General features: G+C 40.2%; 1 protein-coding gene across 2 annotated transcripts in view; it reads left to right on the top strand.

Moving 5' to 3' along the window:
• The first annotated feature begins 206 nt into the window (after positions 1-206).
• Positions 207-19,459, top strand: part of LOC311044777 (glycogen debranching enzyme-like) — a 34,885-nt gene continuing 15,632 nt past the window's right edge. Inside the window, exons 1-14 of one of the 2 annotated variants that reach the window (XM_084056561.1) lie at positions 207-306; positions 2,096-2,255; positions 5,556-5,766; positions 6,556-6,725; positions 8,579-8,782; positions 11,156-11,337; positions 11,842-11,953; positions 12,601-12,727; positions 13,751-13,853; positions 14,889-14,986; positions 15,373-15,512; positions 15,919-16,106; positions 18,405-18,528; positions 19,132-19,295. In XM_084056561.1, coding sequence (XP_083912687.1) covers positions 2,168-2,255; positions 5,556-5,766; positions 6,556-6,725; positions 8,579-8,782; positions 11,156-11,337; positions 11,842-11,953; positions 12,601-12,727; positions 13,751-13,853; positions 14,889-14,986; positions 15,373-15,512; positions 15,919-16,106; positions 18,405-18,528; positions 19,132-19,295 — 1,911 coding nt within the window. In that variant the 5' untranslated portion in view covers positions 207-306; positions 2,096-2,167. Of the gene's footprint in view, positions 307-2,095; positions 2,256-5,555; positions 5,767-6,555; positions 6,726-8,578; positions 8,783-11,155; positions 11,338-11,841; positions 11,954-12,600; positions 12,728-13,750; positions 13,854-14,888; positions 14,987-15,372; positions 15,513-15,918; positions 16,107-17,841; positions 17,966-18,404; positions 18,529-19,131; positions 19,296-19,459 lie in introns of both variants that reach the window. The other variant, XM_084056562.1, reaches the window with a different exon arrangement.

Raw genomic sequence — 19,459 nt, 5'->3', positions numbered from 1 at the left:
AAAAAAAATCTGAAATATTACAAATTCGTCTATCTTTTTTATAGAAAATAGCAGATATATAAGCTCACAATGGCGTCACATTGCGACGCGTTGTGAGCTTGTAGATTGGCTATTTTCAAATAGTTGTCTGTGTGTGCTCATGTCGCTTCTTTTGGGCTTGTTTTCATAGACCTGGTTGCTTGTTTCTCTCGCAAAAGCTGGCAACACTGCTAGCCATCCCCTCCATCCAGGAAAAATAAAGCAGACTTTCAGCAGCAGAACAGAACTCTACTCCTGTTGGGCTGTGTGTTCTGGTCTTAATAACAGGTGACTACCTTTACGTTATCATTGGCTATATTAAGCTTCTACACATTCCTCTTATATGTGACGGAAGTGTGCGTGTGTGGCATAAATGGATATCCGTATACAGTACTTTAAATGTGAAGTAACTTGCCTGCCAATATTATTATTTACAAAGCTAGCTGCTGTTATTCAGTTCTACTACAGCGTGATTGATTTCCTGCATCATCACCGTGGGGAATATTATCAGCTGTCTGTCAGTCTGTCTGTCAGTCAGTCAGTCAGTCAGTCAAGTCAGTCTGTCAGTCTGTATTCTCTCTGTGTCTGTAACTCCAGTGCAGTGTACCTACCGACATACCATGTTACTTGAATGCTGCTGTCTGTAGACTAGAGTTAGTAATATAAATAGATTGTTTGACATTAACACACTGGATTCCTGACCTTGTCCCATGAGTTATCATCAGACTTTATTCGCACTGCGCAAACTCGATGGGAGGGTCAGGTGTTGCGCTGAAATTGGTGACCTATTGAATTCCGTGGGCCGCCACCAATTAGCATGACATTCTATTAACGTATTACTTATGCATCAAATCGAAGTCCTCTATAAGATTAAGACTCAATGTCAAGACTCAATGTCATCCATTAAGTCTCAATGTATAAAAGGTAATTAAAACGCTTTTCGTGATCTACCACGACTTTACAATTTACAAATTGCCTTTTTAAATTTGTATTTATTTATCGTTTATAAATCTGTTGATTAAAATCTGTCGTGAGAGATTATCACAAATGCGTGCATGCCATGTCAGCACTCAGATGCCTTGACCAAAATATTTCACAGTGATCTCTTGAATCACGGTATTCGATGGGTCACCAGTTACGATGTAACAGCTTTTTAGTTAAGTGGATGGATGCAGAGATCTGCCGAACCTGTCCTGAACAGAATGTCTGCTGTCTGCTGGCTGGCATCATGCACTGACTGCTCTACTGTTGTTGACTCAGTAAAATAACGTGGAATGATTAGCAAAATAACCAGAAATGCAGCTATGATTTTGCACACTTTAGATTACAATTTCAATAAATGTTTTTCAATTCGGAGCTTTATTGGCATGAGAAAACATACGTTTGCATTGCCAAAGCAAGTGTAAAAACATAATAAAAAACAATTTAAGAAAAACAATGGCAAAAGTATGTACAGTTTGATGTGGTACAGTGTTGAGTGAAAGAGAGACATGTCACATTGAAATGTTATATACATTTTATTATACTGGGTATAAAGCTTTTTTTTAGACAAATAGCAGCGATATTTTTCAGTCACTTTTGAAAAAAATAGCAGAATTTTCCCAGAAACTATTTAAATAGCATACAAAAAAGCATCAGATTTAAATGTGTTTAAAGGTAGCAGCTATATATGCAGTAGGTCTATGTCAGAGGTCCACTTGGTACAGATGTAGTGAAGGAAACACTTTTACATTGCACAAATGTACACAATGTGTACGTGATTATGCAACCTGATCATGTATATCACAGCTGTCAGTGGATTGTTCAAGGATGGGATTAGATTGGACGTTTTTGTGTGGCCATTATTATTTTTCTTTATAGTTTTAAAACTTTGAATTGAAGACTGTCTGATTTAACCTTAACCTTTAAGATTTAAGGTTGTTTTGCTTTTATTTGTACATGTTTGAAAGTACCTCAATGCTCCAAAAACAGGATGTATTTTTGTGTGTTCAGCTCACCCAAAGTCTTGCAAAAAGTTTTGACATAGAAATATGGAGCAACCTCACTTCTGCTAATATCTCACACGCTCACTCTGCAGGAGGGACATTTGTGCTGGTGTGTAATAGACGGCGAGAGAGTGTGGATGTGAGTTTTGACCTGGCCAGTGAAGATGTTGCCCCAACACATGAAGCAGATCAGAGTCCTTCTACTAAATGACAAGGAGAACCTGGATAGAACTCTATTCAGACTAGAGCAAGGTAACTGTCTATATGTTGTATTATACTGTATGTTAAAATATAGATAAAGGGAATCTAAAATGAATCCTTCTTCAGACTCTGCTCACTATAGAGTCTAGAGACCAAAGTAATTACTTTTCAATCTCCCCTATATCCATGTGTCAGCCTTGAAGGATTTTGTCTACATGCATCAGAATCAGAAATACTTTATTCATCTCATTTGATTTATAATGCTTTATTTCCAAGTATGAGGTCCATGCAAGTAATGTATTCTGGTATCTTCTATTGTAACATAACTCTCAACAAAATAATGTAATAATGAATGTACATAACACATAACAATGTGTCATTGATACACTGGAATACATTAGTCTCTCCAATCTCTATGGTAGAGTATGTTAATACCATATAACTTATACAGTTGGGGTGGTTGTATTTTCTCTCCCTGCTCTTCTATTGAGACATTTAGATCGTGTCAAAGGTCATGTCTCACATAGACACAGGATCTGACACAATTTTTTACCCGATGGTCAAGATTCAATTTATCCACCGAGCAAGCAGGCCCGGCTCTATTAGCTCAATGGTAAAGCTGTCAGCACTTGAGCAGGAAACCGGGTTAAAATCCATGGTAGAAGAGGAAAGTTACATAGTGTATTACAAGTATTGTATTACCAGTATGTATACTGGGTGAAGGCAATCTAAGTGAAAATTGGGTTCAAGGTAACAAAAGTAGTCATGAAAAGGGAACTATCATGAGTAGAGAGAAAACTGTTATTAGGTAATGCAAAAGTAATCATTATACAGTAGGTGCAAAACAGCTACAGCCTCTACAGAGGCGTACCCACTGTAGAGGCAGGACAGGCAGGCGCCTGCCCAACTAAGATCTCGCCTCCCTTAGAAAACCCAAATAACCCTGTGTGCTTAATGTCCTCAAAGTCACGCATCCAACTAGCTTTGAACTGAGCAGAATGGACCTTCCGTTCCAGAGATAATGGCCAAAACATTTTGAAAACGGGCACTTTCGGCGATTTTCGATTGACGATTTTCGATTGAGTTGCAATTTCTTTTTTGGGTGTAATATGGGGGGGGGGGCAAAAAAAAAATCTCGCCTGCCCTAAATGTAATTCCTGGGGACACCACTGGCTACAGTATGCAGAGCTGTTCAACACACAGCCGAGTAGGCTACACTGCAGGAACAATGGCAGTAATAGGAGAATTAGGAATTAGGATACTGTATCCTAATTCTCCTAAAATTGAAAATTGATCAAATGTACCTGAGAGCAGTCACTGCTCTCAGGTACATCCAAAGAGGTGGATTTGATACATTTTCAAGTGAACCCCTATGGAATGGCTCGTTTAAAATAAGAATACAATAATAAAGATATGAAAATAATGAGCTGGTTCGGGGAATTCCTGGTGACAAACGTATACTTCTCCAAATGTCTTATCATTCAAAACTGACATCCATTTATCCTTGTTGAAAAAAAGCCATGTATTATCACGATAATAAAGCCTACCAATCACAAGCACAGTTAACCAGAATCAGTTAAATGGTAAGATAATCTAGTATTTTGTACATAATGTTTTGATGATATTGTCCCTTTTGAAAGTGGAAAACAGTTCAGCTTTTTACAAATACTGTATTTAGTGGGATGGTTTGCTCAGCAATTGACATGGTGAAACATCAGTAAGTAGTATCTAGTACATACATACAACACAAGCAGACAATTGTATGTACAGTGAACAGTCTCATGCATTACATTTAAGATTCCCTTACTGTTGCACTTTGCTCAAAATGCCGGTACAGTTTGTACAAAAGTTCAGCAAAAAATACGTATAATAATTATTTTGTCTGGATAAGAATTAGCAGCTTGTTGTCTAAGGGAGAGGAGAGAAATAAGTACCATTTGACATTTCCTCTCTGAACCTGATAGGGATGTTACAGCAGGGCTCTTTAACTGTCCTATATATAGACCAAAGAGTTAGGGGCCAGATTCTGGACCAAGTGCAGTATTCTTCTGGTTGATTGGCAAGCTTACTATTGCCACTGAACTATTCAACTCTTACTTAGTTTACTTAGTTGATGGTTTTGTCAGGATGTGTGCACCGGTATGAATGTAAATGTATCTCTGTCTTTGTCTTTATACATGTATCTTTGTGTGTACATGGTACGGTCACACTTTACTTAAGCATGCAAATTCATACACGTAATAATTAAACCCTTAATTGATGATGAATTAACGATAAACTCATACATTAATTCATCATGAATTTATGAACTCATCATTAAATCCTGGTCCTCACTATTAACTAACTGAAGTCATTATGACTTACTTAACCATGTGTAATATATAATTAGCTAAGGACGTGATTCCACTCTTCCACTTCAGTACCCAGGATAAGTGCTTATAGGCAAGTAGGAATAGCGAGGAGGGTCGGTCTCTGGTGGTCGTTCAGAGACCGACCCTCCTCGCTATTCCTACCCATCTATGAACACTCATCTTGGGCATAGAAGTGGAACTGTGGAATAACGTTCTTAAAGGTTGGGTAAGTGATATGTGTTGGTTAAAACAAAACTAATTATTTTGAGCACTATATTCTGATAGTAATCATTGTTATATAGAGTGTTTGTTCAGTCTCCCTGTCTCTCCAGCTCTTTAATAAACAGAAAATACATTTTCAGGTGGTTTGAAAGTTTTCAGCCAGTCAGGAAAGAGCACCCATTTATCAGCTTCAATGTTATAGTGTTCCAGTTACAATTTTGTCTGCTAATTTCTTAGTGCCATCACTTCCATTTATCCTTTTGATAATGCTGTGACAATGTACAGTATGTAAACTCACATTATGCTTATTATCAATAAAGAGGTCAAATTCAAAGTCCGATTTCCCTTGTTTAATCTGTATTCTGTGTAAGTTCTCTCTCCTGATTGGATAAAATAGGAATCCCGACATGAAAATGCATTATCTGTTTACTAAAGAGCAGGAGAGACCGGGAGACTCCTGTTACTGAACAAACACTCTATCAGTACTATCAGAATATAGAGCTACTTAACACTTATTTCAACAAAAATATCACTTACCCCACCTTTAACTAATGACATATTACACTTGGTTAAGTTCGCCATTAGTTCATGGTGAGGATCAGGAATTAATGATGAGCTCATGATAAATTCATGATGGATTAATGTATGAGTTAATTCATTCGTCATTAATTACGCGAATTACTTAACTCAAATAAAGTGTGACTCAAGGGAAAAAGGGAACTTTATTATAGTGACTCTTTTGTAGGAATATGATTCAAATGTGTCTGTTTATCCACAGCTTTTGAGCTTCAGTTCCGCCTGGGTCCTAGTCTCCAAGGGAAGAAGGTTTTGGTGCACACCAACTATCCGGCCACTGGGGAGCAGTTTAAGCGTAACACCTTCCGCGTTCTGGAGTGGAATAACCCCACAGGACGAGAGGATGACTCTGATAAGTTCTGCTTTCTGGACCTCAAGATAGCTGGGTCCTACCAGTTCTACTTTGGATATGGGTAAGACTATTATGATTGTATAATGTACATGTACATGATACATGATAATATATACAAGTTTCTAAGTTACCCCATTCAGGCATTTAACTAATGATGAACTTAAAACAACAAGTGAGTATGTATGTGACGTGTTCATACTTGGACAGGGCACTTGACCGCTGTGGGCATCATACTTGTAACTCTCATCTTTAATCACTAAGGCATATTGCTCCACCATTATAAGAATCTCTATAGAGCTGGATCTCTTACTGGACTGGATTGTCAGTCTTGAATGACTACCAGTTTGCATGCAAATTTCTGTTACTAACCTGATTATGAAGCACTAATTAGATTACATCCAGCTCCTACTAATGATGGTTTCGACACTGGTCCAGTAGAAACAAAAACATCTGACTACTGTAAACAAACATACAGAACTACATACTTGTAATGTAGCCAACACTAATAATATAATAGCAAGGAGAGTATTTTCACTCAAACAACACATCACATTGTGAGCTTGTAGATCAGCTATTTTCACCAAATGTTTGCCCCCAGAATAGGGATTCTATGTTCATAACATAACATAACATAGAAGGATGTAACATTACACAACTATTTGTCTATACCTCATATAAGGGCTATACGTGAAATGTTATGCTTTTTGCATTGCTCTTTCATTTGTTTTGTTTGTTTGGAAAGTATAAGTGTTTTGGTCTCACAAATTAACCCTTGCCCTGAACAAGGAAGGGGATACAGTTAAATATAATAATGGTAATGCATATGAATGATGTCATCTTTCCTCCACAGAGACACAAAGCGATCAGGAGGTGGCTACATCGTAGTTGACCCTGTGCTGCGTGTTGGAGCAGAGGACCAAGCCGTCCCCCTAGACTGTATCACTATCCAGACTTACTTGTCCAAATGTCTAGGACACCTGGACGATTGGCCCGGCAGACTGAGAGTCACCAAGGAGTCAGGTAAGGTTGAGAAAGACAGACAGACAGACAGACAGACAGACAGACAGACAGACAGACAGACAGACAGACAGACAGACGGAGAGAGGCACTTTCCTCAATGCCTTTCGTACAGTAATGCACGTGGCCTTATTTTCTTTGCTTCGTGTTCAATGTGAAAGGATTTGTTAACATCTGGGCACTATGATTTTGTATGTGGTGCCAAGTGGTTGATGTGGGTGATTCTGTTTGTGCACAAGATGGAAAAAGAAGATGGTCCATGATCTGTAGAAACGTTTTTATGTTTTTTTGTCATGACATTTTAAACAAATGATAGTTCACAGCCAGCACGTCCATACCATTACTTACCACATTGTGGGTAAGGCTAAATAGTTGATAAGACTATGTTTTTGATGATAATATACATTGTTTTTAATGTTATTTATTAAACCCATGTCATATATTGGCTTAAATGATAAATAATTAAGCACAGGGTCTTAGTAAGTGTAAACGAGTATAAATCAGGCCTTAAAGGACAGGCCACTGTTCCATTAATCATGACTTAATCTGCATAAACTAACATCTAAAATGTGTTAAATGCACAGCAATTATCTGCTTTTCAAACAGTCACTGACTGAACTATAATTTTGATGCTTGTTTAATTGTGAGTGGGTCGGCCGGCCTACTTCTCTTTCTCAACAGCCTGTGTGAACAGGAGACAGAGTGAGACAGAACGAGATGAGACAAAATCAGGGCCAGAGGTCACCTGAGTTTAGTGGGTCAACATGGCAGCCAGCCGATGTTTACATTAATGTTAGCCCTCACCTTGCCCTCGAGTGGCAATCATCTGATTACTCATGGGTGTGTGTACAGTATGTTTTTATCCAATAAGCCAGCATTATTGACTCAGTGAGTGTTTTCATTGGTCCACCAATGCTATTCAAATAAAGGAGAGGGGGCCTCTAAAAGGAGAGCAGAGTCACTCACTACCGAAACTAAAAGTTTTCATTTTGGAGCCTGCACCCTGGTTTACTTTGTTGGTTGCTACTTTACTGTACACATTCCCAAGGCAGGCACGACTGCTACAAGGCTTTTGAAAACATAATTCCCAATATTTCTATTGATAATACAACCATTGTAGCATTGTAAACGAGGCAGAGCTGATCTGAGTTGAGTTCATGTTAATAATACTGCTTATGGAGTTTAAAACATTAGGCATTTTCCTGAAAATATTTGGGCTTACTGTACAGCTCAAATTCATCTATGGTTATCCAATCACATCCAAAGCCAGGTACTACAGGGTCCAATGCAAAAGATTGTTACTACCCCTGGAAGTGGGCATTTGACTGTTGTAAAGGACTGCAGCGATTCCCCAAATCGTTTAAAAACACAACAACACAAAGCTACGCAGGACACATGCACCACACCTGGGACCGCCCAGGGAGATTCTTCAAAGATGCTTCAGGCCAGGGTTATGGTATAACCGAGAGTTTGAGTCAAAGGAATCTCACCCGGGAGGCGTGGGAGCCTATTGTATGCACTATGCAGTCATTTTACATAGACTCTCTAGTGTAAAGTGTCAGTCATTAGATCCTGCTTACTGGTCTAAATCAGGCGTTTTCAATCTTTTCCATGCCAAGGACCTGCAAATAGGCCCTCCTATTACGAGATAGCTTAAAAACTAAGAAACAAAAGCAAGCAAAAATACCCGATCTGCAAGCTCACAATGCGTCGTATCACGACACGTTGTGAACTTGTACATCAGTCCCCATTTTGAAAACTGTGGTCTAAATTACAAGGTGTGTCTGTCCGTCCGTCCGTCCGTCGGTCCATCCATTCTTCCGGTTGATGTCTCTCTTTCTCCATCTACTTTACAGGTTACAACATGATTCATTTCACCCCCCTGCAGACCCTGGGAGAGTCCAGATCCTGCTACTCATTGGCTGACCAGCTGACCTTTAACCCAGAGTTCAGCCCAGAGGGGAAGAGCTACAGTTGGGCCGATGTTGGGGCAGTGACGGAAATGATGAAGAAAGAATGGAACATATTGTCTATCACTGATGTGGTGTACAATCACACTGGTAAGTACCTTTTATGCATGCCTTAGCTCTAATGTCATCCAACATTAGCTTATTAAACATGAATCCACATGAACCCACATTTAAACCACAGAGAAATATAGGTGCTATGTAAATTTAGCCCAGGATATGAGGTACTTACCGTACTTGTACGTAAGAATTGTACTACTGAAGTTCCTTTTGACTAGTGCTTGATACAGAAGCAACAACAGGCCATATTAGCCGTGTTTCTGGCTACTCTCCTAGAAGTCATAGCAACGGGAGGGCTATCCTCCAACTTGCCAAGTGTTTAATTAGTTGTCTGAAATGGTGCAAGGCTCTTAAATGCACGCACACACATTTTGATGGCCTTTTCATTACAAAAGATTGAAATATCTAATAAATAATAAATAACAGGTCAGCATGTTGATGATGGCCTGTTACTACAGAGACTGAACAGAAACAGTCTTATTCTTACTTCTTTCTTGTTCTTTTTTCAATGCCTGCAGTTTATCATACCTTAGATGTCTGTTGTATACAACTTAGAATAATGCATCACTTTGACTGAGAAAGCTAGTCACACACACGCACACCCACAAACGCGCACAGCCACACACACATAATGTATTGTGAAGTTTTTACCATATTCAAACCAGGGAGAGACTCACGCCATCCATGCATTCAGCGCTGGGTTTATTGAATTCCAGAGGTCAGTGCAGTGCCACTGCTCAGCTGAAACTGGAGAAACGGCAGAGAACACTGAATTCACAGGGAGAGCAGCATACCGTTTGTTCAGAGGGAACTTTTCAACACAATTAGCATCATGAGCATTGTGTCCTACACAGCCCTACCTCCCAGGATAATATACTAGAAGCTATTACAAGAACAGCTAGTTCCTGAAATCAACCTCATCTGATAAGAGTGATCCAAATCGGAGTAAAACTGTTAGAGTAATCGCTGTGACAGACCAACAAGCAAACAGACTGGGGCGATTACAATACACCCTCTCTATTGGGCATGAATGTATAAAAGACACCATTTCCGAATCATGCTTAATTACCACATCACTAACCTGTACCTTCAAGTATTCTCCATGATGGTCTGTAATTGTGACCCTCGCCCAACTCTGTGTTGCCCTAGATCCCTCCACCCCCACCTCCCTCCAGCTCCCAGAGAAGGTCAAATGGTCAGATGAACCTGATCTAAAGGTTACTTTAATGACTGGGTGACTGGCCGGCCAAATGGTGGACTGACTGGACTAAGTTCTGATTTGCTGACACAGGATATCTGTGTGTCTTTGAAAAAGTTGAAAAGCTGATAGATTAATAACTTGGATGATTAAGGAGTCCTTTACTATTGAATGTGTGGATGTTTATGTCAATTTGTGACATTAACTGTGTTGGTTGATTAAAAAAAACATTTGATTACATGATATTACTGGGTGAGAAGAAAATACAATTTCTTAGCTGTCTGATCCTATAGTACCTTTAACTGCAAAGGCTTGGTTCTTGAGAAGGCCATTCACCCTACTGGCAGAGGGGAGAATGGCTGTAGTTTATCACCAAACTGATAATCTGTGTTGTGTTCAGTTTCTGCTTTGGTGATGCATAGAGCATTGGCAGACTTATTACGATTTAAATTCCTTTAAATGACCAGCTGGCTGGCTGACTGACTGGCTTATTAGCAACCTGGCTAACTGAAACGTGTGTTTAGTAGTTGGTCTGGGGCAAACTAAACAGTAGGATGGAGCAATGAGCCAGGAGACTGACGATGTTTCCTGTCACACACTTCCTTCCCCTGAGGCACTTGTCTTTTGTTTAGCAATGATTGAAAAGATGATTTGACATCCTTAATTCTAAATATTTAGAATTAGTATTTTACGTGACACCTTTTGTTTGCAAAGGTCATTAAATTCCTCCATATTCTGTACAGACATTGTATAGACGTAATGTAACGTACAGTATTTACATCACCTGCAATGCATCTGTTTAGAATGCTTTTAATAAAGTCTCCTCAACAAAATCTTGAATTGAAATAGGTGTTTCTTCTTTTTGTGGCATTATGATGTTTGGCTATTGTTTTATTATTCATAATATGGCATTGGTGAGAACACAGTGAACTAATGAAATGTCAAGACTTGCAAACAGTATGTTAGACTCAACCAATGAATTTAACACCACCTCACATCAATGTGAATATGATGGCTTGAGATTTTGTCAGTTAACTGTGTAATCTACTCTACACCAGAGGAAAGAACCTCAAACTTGGCATGTAGAGACCAATATATTCAAAAGCTAGATACATCAGTTGTCCATATGCTTCCATATGTAACTCTCAAAGTTAAATAAACACTCAGGATTTTACAGTGTACCTCTCTCTCCATCTCTCTGTCTGCAGCGGCTAACAGTCCGTGGGTTAAAGAACATCCAGAGTGCGGCTACAACCTGGTGAACTCTCCTCACCTGCGCCCAGCCTGGGTCCTAGACAGAGCTATATGGCATCTGACCACAAGAGTAGCAGACGGACGCTACACTGACAAAGGACTGCCTGTTAACATCACCAATGAGAGTCATCTGAATGTGAGACCGCTCACGATTAGTTTGATTATCTAGTGAATACATGCATTCAACTGGTCAGGGGCTGCCCATAACAACCCATATTTATCTTTTAGGTTTTCTTAATTATATTACTGTGGACATGTGTGCAATATTCATAAAAATATGATGTACAAACACATCTTAGTTTCAATTTAGTTTAGTTGTTTTCTGATTAAAGCATTAAAGTAAACTGTATATACCGAATTTCACGTAATGGAAGACCAGTGTCCGCTACACTATGCAGATTATGTAATAACAAGTCCAATGCAGCATGTTAACAAAATGAGAGAACCCATTTTAGCAGACAGGAAATAATTAATTAAAAAAAACAATGTTAACAGTCATGAACAGTCCCGCTTTTAATGTGCTTTGAATGTCATCAGTTACATAGAGATGGAACACACACACACACACACACACACTCTCACACTCTTTCTCACTGTTTACCTGTCTGTCTGTGTGTGTGTCTGTCTGTTTTTCTATCAGGCTCTCCGCAATGTTATGTGGCAGGACCTATTCCCTCAGATCAAACTGTGGGAGTTCTTCCAGGTCAATGTGGAGAAAGCCGTGAACCAGTTCAGAAACCTGGTCTCCAATGGTTTGTACATTTCAAGCTCCTGAACATGATTAGTGGATCAGTCCTTATATTGAAGTGATCCCATGTAATCCCAAAACTTGAGTTATACTCTGTTGTGCACGGTGACACGTGCACAGCGCTGACAACGGGCTGCAGCAAAACACGTTGCGAGCTTGTGCATCGGCTATTTTTGGCATAAGTATTAATCAGGCTTCAAGAGTAATTTCAAGTTAGCGACTAGGCTAAAGGTCCTTACATACCGGCGAGTATAGCGAATATACGCAAAATTCGGACTCGTTCCGAATAATTAAAAGACGCTTTTTCGCTTCGCTTTTTCGCTTTTTCGCTCCATGTACGGAGCCATTGACTTTATAAGGTTTTTTAAAAAAAACGCACTATTCGCACGAAAAAATCGCCCCGGTGTGTAACAACCTTAAGGAATGGAATAGTTAATAATCCAGCTTTAAAATAATGTCTATCTGTACTATTTGTTACAACTAAAAGAACAGTTCAGAAACCTGCTGCTCATGAACATATATTATTCTAACATATATTAGGAAAAAAAACTGTGTGTGTGTGTGTGTGTGTGTGTGTGTGTGTGTGTGTGTGTGTGTGTGTGTGTGTGTGTGTGTGTGTGTGTGTGTGTGTGTGTGTCTTTGTGATATAAGGCACCAAGGCAGATTATAATAAGACACAAGGGAAATATGGCGTGAGGATCATTCCGGACCCTGGTTACCATCGTCTTGGTAACACAGTGGACATGGACTCTGCTCTGGAGACCTTCAAACCTCAGAGGTCAGGTTCAAAGTCACGTCACCAGTTTTTAAGAGCAGATGGGTATTTATTTGATAATTTCTCGCAAATTCAAGAAACACTACCATAATGTCCAAAAAAAAATGCATCCACATTTCCTAGAAAATCACGTTGAGTTGAAATGGTTCTTCTGTGCTTAAACTTTTGTGTTTAAACTCTCAGATAAAAAGGATAGTGTCCTCAACAAAACATTTAGGAATGCTGAATGTGTGTTAATTCAAGACCGGAAACTTGAAGAATGGCACTGATGTTACACTGAATGAAGTGTTTCTTTTAAATAAATGGAAAACTTTGCTGATAACTGCTCACTGGCTGTTCACTTAACTTTATAACATACACAGGACGATGAAGCCACAAAACTGTTAAAAGCTCAAAAATAATAATTCTCCATACTGAATCTTGATGGTCTGACAGGCTCACTTTAAAGTGCTTTCTCAGACCCAGCAGCAATGGATTTCAGTGATCATTCAGTATAACTCTATTGTATTTATGAACCCCTCACCTTGTGTCAATAACAGAGTACCTATATACAGGGGTCATCAATGTGTCCGTACACGGACATGTGTCCGTGGCAAGACTTGGCCTTGTCCAGAGCAAAATTGTTATAATTTGTTTTATTATAATGTTGTCATTTTGATTATAAGACCCAATTACTTAATGTCAGTATCCAGGTTTTCTTCAGAATATTTATGACACTGATTTACTATGACACTAAGGCACATTAGGAGTCCACAAGTACAGTGGTTCTCTTAACGTTTTGTTTTTAAGGACCCCCATAACTCTGAGAGTACACAAATGGATACAAATGGTAGGTCCATTTGGTTCCATTTGTGCACTCTCAGAGTTACAGACCTGTAAAGGTCATTTAAGACTATAGCTCTTTATGTGTTTCTGGTAATATTATCCATGGTAAAATTTAATTTTGACCAAAATGTCCACCACAAGCCAGCATGGCGATGACCCCTGCCTATATATGTAAATGGATTGTTTCACCTCTGTCTATAGCGCTTCCCCCGCTCATCTAGAGGAGGTCTGTGGTTGGCTGAGAGGGAGACTGAATGAAATGAATGGAGAACAGTACCACATTGTGCACCAGCACCAGGAACAGGTAATATTGTAGGGAATGTGTAATGTGTGTGTTCATTGTTTTTAGACGATGCATAGCTTGCGATACTTGTTCAGGCAGATACACTCGAGAGGTGCCACAAATGCGCATTACTATGTGGGTGTATACAGATGTGTTATTACAACAGTGTTATGCAAGACCCATACGTCATACGCTGACGTGGCAATCAGCCGACCAATTTGGCGGGTTAATTCAGCTCACCTCTGTCTCTGTTCTTCCTGTCAGTGTCCCTTTACTGTTGGTATGAGCCTGTTTGCTCCCACCACCACCCCAGCACCACCAGTGGGCTCTGCTATTAGTTCTGTTCCCCATGGGGGGTTGTTATTGTGTATCTTCTCCCCCTGCTCTTAATGGTTAATGATGGTTGTCTAATTTGCTCAGCAGGGAGATAAGCCAAGATAAAATATTATATTCACATTTGTATTTACATTCTGCAAAATAATATTGGTTCAATCCATTAGTGAGTTATCTGACTGAACTGTCTTTAATTAACTAGCCATTAGTGAATGTCTTATTTTAATATTGTTTTATGTTTCACAATTCTTTGTTTTGTTGTGTGTAGCTGATGACAATATTGTGGTCCATAGGGAACCAAGCCACCCAGGCTCCTGGTAAATCATGACCATAAAACATTTGATTCTGTGTCAAAAGATATTTGAATATTTAATTTTATGATGTACTATATTTGATAAATACCCTTTGTTTTGTGGTTTTCAAATATGTTTTGACACAGAATCAAATGTTTTATGGTCATGATTCACCAGGAGCCTGGATGGCTTGGTTCCAGGCTTAAAATAATGAATATAAATATTTTCTGAAATCTCTATGGGAAAAATTAATGGGCTTTCGATCTGTGGCACCACAAAATGACCGTCACTGCTATTCCCCATACCTTGTACTTTCATCAATGAATTGCCTTGTCTTGCTAAAGAGAACTTGATTCATATAGTATTCAGTCAACATGAATTTGGCCATCCATATTTACCAGACAACGTCCTCTCACTTCTGTCTCCCTAGGCCATCAGCTGCATCTGGGGAAATATAGTGTATGAACGTCTGGCTGACCATGGTCCAAAATTGGGGCCTGTTAGCAGGACAAATCCTCTGGTTACCAGGTAATATAATATGTGGAAACCGATGGATAGATGGCTTCATGGAACTAAGGCAGGAATTAGGACCTATGAGCAGGAAAACCCTTCTAGATTCTAGAGACCGAGATGGAGGGGTTGGGCGAGGAGAATGTGCACACAAACTGGGCCTTTGAACAGGCAGCATGGATGGATGGATAGATCATCTTTTATGTGAGAGTTAGACAGAGCCAGTGAATAAAGCATAGGTATGGGTAGAGAGGGAAGGAAAAGGGGTAGAGATGGGATAGGAGTTTAGAGATAGAGTGAAGAGAGAGGAATGGTGAAGGTGATGAAAGCTCATGGAAATGGGTGGAATTCCTCATTGAAATCCTCACCTGGGTTTATGTGTCTGTTCACCTGTTCCATTCTAGGTATTTCACCTTCCCATTTAAGGAGATGACTCTGGCAGAGGAGATGCTCCTATTGGACAAGCCAGACATGATATGTCACTTCTTGGCCCACAACGGTTGGGTGATGTGTGACGACCCGCTGCGCAACTTTGCAGAGCCTGGTAAACAAAGCAAAGGAATAAAATAAGTCAACAAAAGGGAGGGCAAATTACTACATTAGTTAAACAATTAAAACAGAACGTATGGATTACAGCAATCTGGTTTTAACACCCAGCATCTTTAATCCATTACAGCTAATGTACAAATTACAGTAAAAACGTATCCAACTTATCTGTAAGTGAGAGTAAATTTCTGTTTTGCAATGAGCTGCATTTAGTAAACATTATATAAAACAATAATGTATAGTAGCATATCTAAGTCTAAATCTAAATAAATCTAGTAATCGCCTATAAACTTTAAGAGCACTCTCAGTACAGTGTCTCCATCAGTGCAGTGACGTCCTTCCATATTAAAGTGACTGAGGTAATGTGAGCCCAGGCCAGTGTTGATGTCTTGCCGTCTCTACAGGGTCCAACGTCTACCTGCGCCGGGAGCTGATCTGCTGGGGGGATAGTGTCAAACTTCGCTATGGAAACGGTCCTGAGGATTGCCCCTACCTGTGGGCCCACATGCAGAAATACACTGAGATTACAGCTAAATATTTCCACGGAGTCAGACTGGATAACTGTCACTCCACGCCTCTACATGTGGCTGAGGTACCAGGCTGTGATTAGCTTCATTTAGCTACCTTTGTGTGGTTGCGTGTTATCTTCTCTTCAACACCATACAGTGAGGTTATATACAGTGTCTTCTTCCCCAGGCCACAAACAATTTCTTACAAGATTTCTTACAGATTGTTTGTGTCATAACTCTGTGAAGTGACAACCCAACTAGAAACACTTAAATGATGTACACATACTACCAAAGGATATTTGTGCAAGAGGACGTTGCAGAACATATTCAGACAGTTGGCCACTCATTAGACAGTGGACACAGTGGACTCACACCTCAACATTGAGGAAGAACAGGACTTTGTAATATATATTTTGCAATTGATGGTCATTGAGCACAATGGCTCAACTTGCTGAGTTACTGCATGATTTAGCAAATACCCTTGCAGAGTTAGTGAATGACATAATATTGTATAACTTTTTCATGTCAAGGACCCCGAAATTGACACTTATTAGCCCGCGGACCCCCATTTCAAAAGATATGCCAGGGACCCCATAAGAGAAGACCCCCATAAGAGAAGCTCTAGCAGTGATTCTCAACCATTTTAATTTAGAGGACCCCCAGTTTGACTTGCATTAGGGCTACAGACCCCCATTTAATGGCATTTCTATCACTTGGACCGCAATTTATATTGTAAAATCTATGTCAATTTAACTCTGAAAAACCTGTTAGGGTCCATTTGGTTCCATTTGTACACTCTCAGAGTTACAGACCCATAAGGGTCCATTTGGTGCCTAATCTATCATTTAGCTGGGGACCCCCTGGAACTCCCTCAAGGACCCCTGGGGGTCCCCGGACCCCACTTTGAGAGCCAATGGTATAGACACATAGCCTAAATAGGCTATGCAATAAGTCGCACACTGACCTACTGGTCTGAAGTATGCTATGGTGATGATGGCAGAATTTACAATAGAGAGATTTGTTGTATGGATGTCAAATAAATACAGTAGCAGAAACAACATGTAAAGAACAGGCCAGAGTAGAGCTCGACCACCCCTACACCTCTTCCCGCACACTTACTGTTGACCAGCTAACACAGGATGTCTGCAGTAGCCTAGACTCTTCTTCCTCCTGGCTCCCAAGCTGTGGAATGATCTCCCCCACCCCCAATCAGGACTGCAGACTCACTCCACATTTTCCTCCGCAGTCTGAAAACTCACCTCTTCAGACACTACTATGTTATTTAGATAGACATACTGTTTGCTTAACCACAAATGCTAAGATTGTTATGCAGATAGCATGTTGTTTAGACAGATGCTAGGCTTGATTTTACCTGATATCCTTTGTAACACTTAATTGTTTTTCTTTGCGTCACCGTTGACCCTGTTGTTTGTTGACTAGGGTTCTAGTCAGTTAGGGGTGACTAGGTGCCATTTACTCTGATCTTGCACTTGCAAGTTGCTCTGAAAAAGAGTGTCTGCTAAATTGTAAATTGTAGAGCAGGTACAATGTGCAAATGAACAGGTTACAGAATAGAATATGCTGCACTGGTATACCATCATGCCAATCAAGTAGAAAAACACATACAAAAATAAGTAGAGGTACTGGGCCAGTAACTAAACAGAAAGAACACTGCACAGCTCCGTTGCACAGATGTATTGCTATGTTATCTACTGTATGCCTTCATGCCAAACGAATAGTGTTCAGACTCAAGCTCTCGTAATGCAAGTGTGATTTTCTCCCCCTGTCTTTGTGTGATGGTCATTTCTGTCTGTCCAGGCCATGCTAGACGCAGCCAGAGTGGTCAGGCCCAACCTGTATGTGATAGCAGAACTGTTTACAGGCAGTGAGCTCATTGACAATGTATTTGTTAACCGCCTGGGAATTACCAGCCTTATACGAGGTACATGCACATATATGCATGGACACATGTACATTTGCACATAAACTAATGCCGCGTCTCTCTGTTTTTGCCTCTCCTTTCTGTTCTCACTGCATTGTTTTGCATCAATCGCATCCCCTCTTCTTTCTTTCTTTCTTTCTTTCTTTCTTTCTTTATTTCCCTCCGTCCCTCCTATCTGTATACCCGTGCCTCTCTGCCCATGGATGGTATGATTGCATGTTGTGGGGACCATTATCACCACCCCCCCCCCCTTTCTTTCTTTCTCTCCTCTACTCCCTCCCTCCCTTTTCTTTTTTTTCCTCCACTCCTCTCCAACTTCCTGTATGCCTTCATTCCTTCCATTTCCCATATTCTTTCTTTTCCTTTCCATCTTTCAAACTACGTTGGCATGTTGATGTGTTGCATGTCGTTCTGCTGCTGCTCTGTTGTGGTTGGGTAGTATATGCTGAGCGTGGCGAGGGCCATCCGTCCTAACCTGTATGTGGTGGCTGAACTGTTCACTGGCAGCGAAGAGTTGGATAACATCTTTGTTAACAAACTAGGGATTTCATCCCTAATACGAGGTACACACACACACACACACACACACACACACACACACACACACACACACACACACACACACACACACACACACACACACACACGCCCAACGTACATACATTGCAGCAGGGCAGTATCCGACATATCTCCATATTGTCACATTTCTCTGAAAGTCCTTAATTACACAATCCAACAAGGATAGTTTGAGGTGAACTTTGACCTTTTATATGTATATAAACTGCACAGAGAGAGGTGGGGGCTGGGGGGGGGGGTTGTTACCATTGGGCAATTTCATTGGTAGGAGAATAGTTGTAGTCTATGTAGGGGCAGGTAGAGGGTTTGAGGAAGGGCTGCTTGTTGCAGTGTGAGCCACTGCTCACCTGGCTCTCCATGCATCATCATACACATACATTACAGACATGCTGCATTTTCTGGTGTTTGGTTTTTGTTTGGTCCTGTTTGTTGGGTTACATATTTCTACTAACGTTCTTTTAAAGTAAAAAACGAAATCGCGCTTCAAATATTTCTCTGTCTGTCTGTCTATGTCTATCTATCTCTCATTCTGTGTACGGTATGTCTGTGTCTCTCCCTCCCTCCCTCTACCGTCTTCCATCATGTTCCAGAGGCCATGTCAGCTGGTGACAGCCATGAAGAGGGCCGACTGGTGTACCGCTATGGAGGGGAGCCAGTGGGAGCCTTCGTTCAGCCCAGTCTCCGCCCCCTGATACCCTCCATCGCCCACGCCATGTTCCTGGACGTAACCCATGACAACGAGTGTCCCATACAGGTGGAGGAATTACAATGGCTACTCAGTAGATGTGCAAGTAAAAATTTTAGTAGATACTGTTTATACGGCATAAATCATATACTATAATACTATAAGGAAAAATATACAAATAAATTAATAGAGGGCCACACAACTATTAAACAACTAATAAACACGATAAAAAC

Source organism: Gymnoscopelus microlampas (genome assembly GCF_963454915.1).
Source record: "Gymnoscopelus microlampas genome assembly, chromosome: 5".
Lineage (NCBI taxonomy): Eukaryota > Metazoa > Chordata > Actinopteri > Myctophiformes > Myctophidae > Gymnoscopelus > Gymnoscopelus microlampas.
This window is presented reverse-complemented; position numbering and strand designations above follow the sequence as displayed.